At 52.5% G+C, this 3,140-nt stretch overlaps 1 protein-coding gene across 1 annotated transcript; it reads left to right on the top strand.

Moving 5' to 3' along the window:
* The first annotated feature begins 1,974 nt into the window (after positions 1-1,974).
* LOC100281635 (RING-H2 finger protein ATL2K) lies at positions 1,975-2,927 on the top strand. The gene has a single exon (NM_001154554.2). It carries the CDS (start codon positions 2,059-2,061, stop codon positions 2,782-2,784), a length of 726 nt encoding a protein of 241 aa, NP_001148026.1. The 5' UTR covers positions 1,975-2,058; the 3' UTR covers positions 2,785-2,927.
* Positions 2,928-3,140: the final 213 nt, after the last annotated feature.

Raw genomic sequence — 3,140 nt, 5'->3', positions numbered from 1 at the left:
ACTCTTGACAAGAACGGCTCCAAGCGGATCAGGGAAGGGCCTTGTCCCCGTTGCTCTAGAGTCGAGAAAGCCAGCTGGACGAGAACTGGATACGTCACATGTGTGTCCAGAACAGGTGTGACAACCGGCCGGCCTTTAGCTACGCACTCGGGTTTTGCACTGTAGTTACACCGGTCAGTGTCGTCGATCGATGGCGAGCAATCACCAGCACGACGGCCGGTGAGTCCTCAGTAACCGACCGACCGGCACGCTGCCGAGTGTCATGGCTTGTCACCCGGCCCATGCATGCAGCACACGAGTATTGGCAGTTGGCACAGACTCTCCTCCCATCCCATCCCTATCTGTCCAAACACGACGCGCGCCACCGGCCGGCGTGGCCGACCGCGGCATGGAGCTGCTGCCAGCTCCGCGGCCATTGTAGTGCTCGAAACCACCGTATCATATCAGCGTCGCGCGCGGTCCGTCCCCCCCTGCCTGCCTCCATCGGCGAACCCTTTCTGGCTCCTGTCCTCAACCTTTACCTCCGAGGCTAAGCAAGTTCTTGGGCGCGATTCGCGTCGCAGTCACGTCACAGCGTCACGTCAACGCCAATGGCCACGTCGGAATTTCAAATACCCGCACGGCCGCACCGCTTTCCGGCACCAAACGTTGCCCCACGACACGTGACTTGACAGACATCCGAATCCAGCACTCGGTTCGCTGCTGTGCTGCCTGCCCACTACGCACCCACCCACCGTCCACGGCCCAGGCAGCAGGCCCCAGTCGGGCACGTCTGAAACCTATGCGCCTAAGCAAGTAGGGATGAAAACGGGACGGGTACCCGGAACGGGTATCGGATACGGGTACCAAAACGGGACGTAATTTCGGGTACGGATACGGGTATTTTGTTTGTCGGGACGGATACGGGTATTACCCGGATATTGAACCTCGGATACGGGTAGGATACGGAATCACTAATACCCGGTCAGTACCCGAAAATCCCGGGTCGGATACGGGTACCCGGAATTCGGGTACCCGTTTTTTCTTTTTCTGCATAATATAGTTATAAAATCATAACTTTTACATATGAAATCGGATGAAGATAAAGTTTATATGAAAATTGTAGAGCTTGAAGAGATCTATGACTTTGTAATACAACAATTTTTTGTTTAAACAATATTTTAATGATTTAATTGTATTTTGATGATTTTCTATGACAAGAAATTAATAATACATAAATAGCCTCAAAAAATTGTGAAATTTTACGGAGATACAACATATGTCCATATGTAACCATAAAAAATGTTTGGATCATAAGATCTATAAGATATCCACGTTTCTTTCCTTTCACTTTCACTTATTTGTATGAGTTACATGTGAAATTAGTGTAAGTATCCAAGTTTCAACATAATCAGTACTTCACTTTATCATTTTCATACGAGGACTTGAGTTATCTTTATATAAAATGTTTATTAGTTTTTGTAACTTATTTGCAATTTTTTAGTGAAACTAGAATATTTATGAATTTTAAATATTGCGGTGTTGGTTCTACAATGTCCTTGTGATAAGCAACTTTGAACTACATGATGTCAATTTTACCGGTTTTCTTTCTTACATCTGATCTATCATATACATGATTATGTATTTCTTAACTTATGGATGGTTGGACAATTAATATCATCAGATGAACTACCCGACAATTATCCGGTACCTACCCGAGTAGTATCCGTTATCCGTTTCTTACCCGTCCGGATTATTACCCGGTCCCGTCCTGTATCCGTCCCGAATCTTAACTACCCGTATCCGGTCCCGTATCCGAGAGAAATACATTAGGGTAGGATATGGGATGACCCTGTATCCGGCTGTATCCGTCCCGTTTTCATCCCTATAAGCAAGCCACTAAACAATCCCGTCACAGATCATTAGCGGCGCGCGGGCGCAGGCGGGGCAGCTTAAAGCTTATAAGAGCAGGCGGGTCTGCTGCTAACCACGCCCACCAAACCGCGCCACCCAGTGTTCTCACTCACCAACCAACCGAGCGACACGCCTAGGACGGAGCGCGCACATACCTGCGACACCATGTCGACGACGACGACGACGATGAAGGCGAGCGACCCGGGGTCCGCGTGGTTCGGCAGCGGCGCCCGGGCACCGGCGGCGGCGGCGGGGACGGGCCACAACGTGCGGCTCATCACCACCGCGGTGGCCGCGTTCGTGTCCGTGCTCGGCCTCGCCCTCTTCCTCCACCTCTACGTCTGCCACGTCCGCCGCCGCAACCGGCGCCGCGCGGCCGCCATAGCCGCCGCGCTGCCGACCACGGCCGCGGCGCCGGCCCCCAAGGGCGGGCTGGATCCCGCGGCCATCGCGGCGCTGCCGACCACCCTCTACAGGAACGACGCGGCCGAGGCGGGCGCCGGCTCCGACGAGTGCACCATCTGCCTCGGCGCCGTGCAGGACGGCGAGGTCGTGCGCGCGCTTCCGGCCTGCGGCCACGTGTTCCACGTCCCCTGCGTCGACACTTGGCTCGCGTCGAGCTCGTCGTGCCCGGTCTGCCGCGCCGAGGTGGAGCCGCCGCCGCCGACGGCGGTGGGCTCAGCTCGGTTCGTGCAGGAGAAAGTGCAGGACGCTGTGAAGCAGGAAGCCGGCAGCTCCACTCCGGACCGGGGGATCGGTGCCTGTGCGTCGCTCATCAAGATGTTGAGCAGGGAGAGGCCGGCGCCGCGAAGGCCCCAGGGCGCCTACGCCGACGCCGGGGACTTGGACGACTTGGAACGGCAGCAGTATGCTGTTGCCGTGAATAATTAATTACTCTATTATTTTTTTTCTCTAAAAAAAAGACGGCCTTTTTAGTTTGGTCGTTTTCCTCATCATTTGTACATCCCGCACTTGCGTGAGTGGCGCAGTATCAAGACAAGGCTGTGAGCTCTTAACTTTTTTTGATGAATGCAAGGGCCCGTTTGAAAATAAATCGATATGCGGTTCCAATCTCTACAATTTAGTTCAGATTTGAACTATAAATCCTTAAATTTATCCATTTGTCCACACTCAAGTTTTGATTCTTAGCAGCCATGGATGAAGCTTCTAAGTTTTCTTTTTTTAAAAAAAAAAACACCCCCTCGCCTTTTTCTTTCTCTTACTCCACCAATTGGCGCATATGCATT

This window comes from Zea mays, chromosome 3, assembly GCF_902167145.1.
Source record: "Zea mays cultivar B73 chromosome 3, Zm-B73-REFERENCE-NAM-5.0, whole genome shotgun sequence".
NCBI classification, from domain to species: domain Eukaryota; kingdom Viridiplantae; phylum Streptophyta; class Magnoliopsida; order Poales; family Poaceae; genus Zea; species Zea mays.
This window is presented reverse-complemented; position numbering and strand designations above follow the sequence as displayed.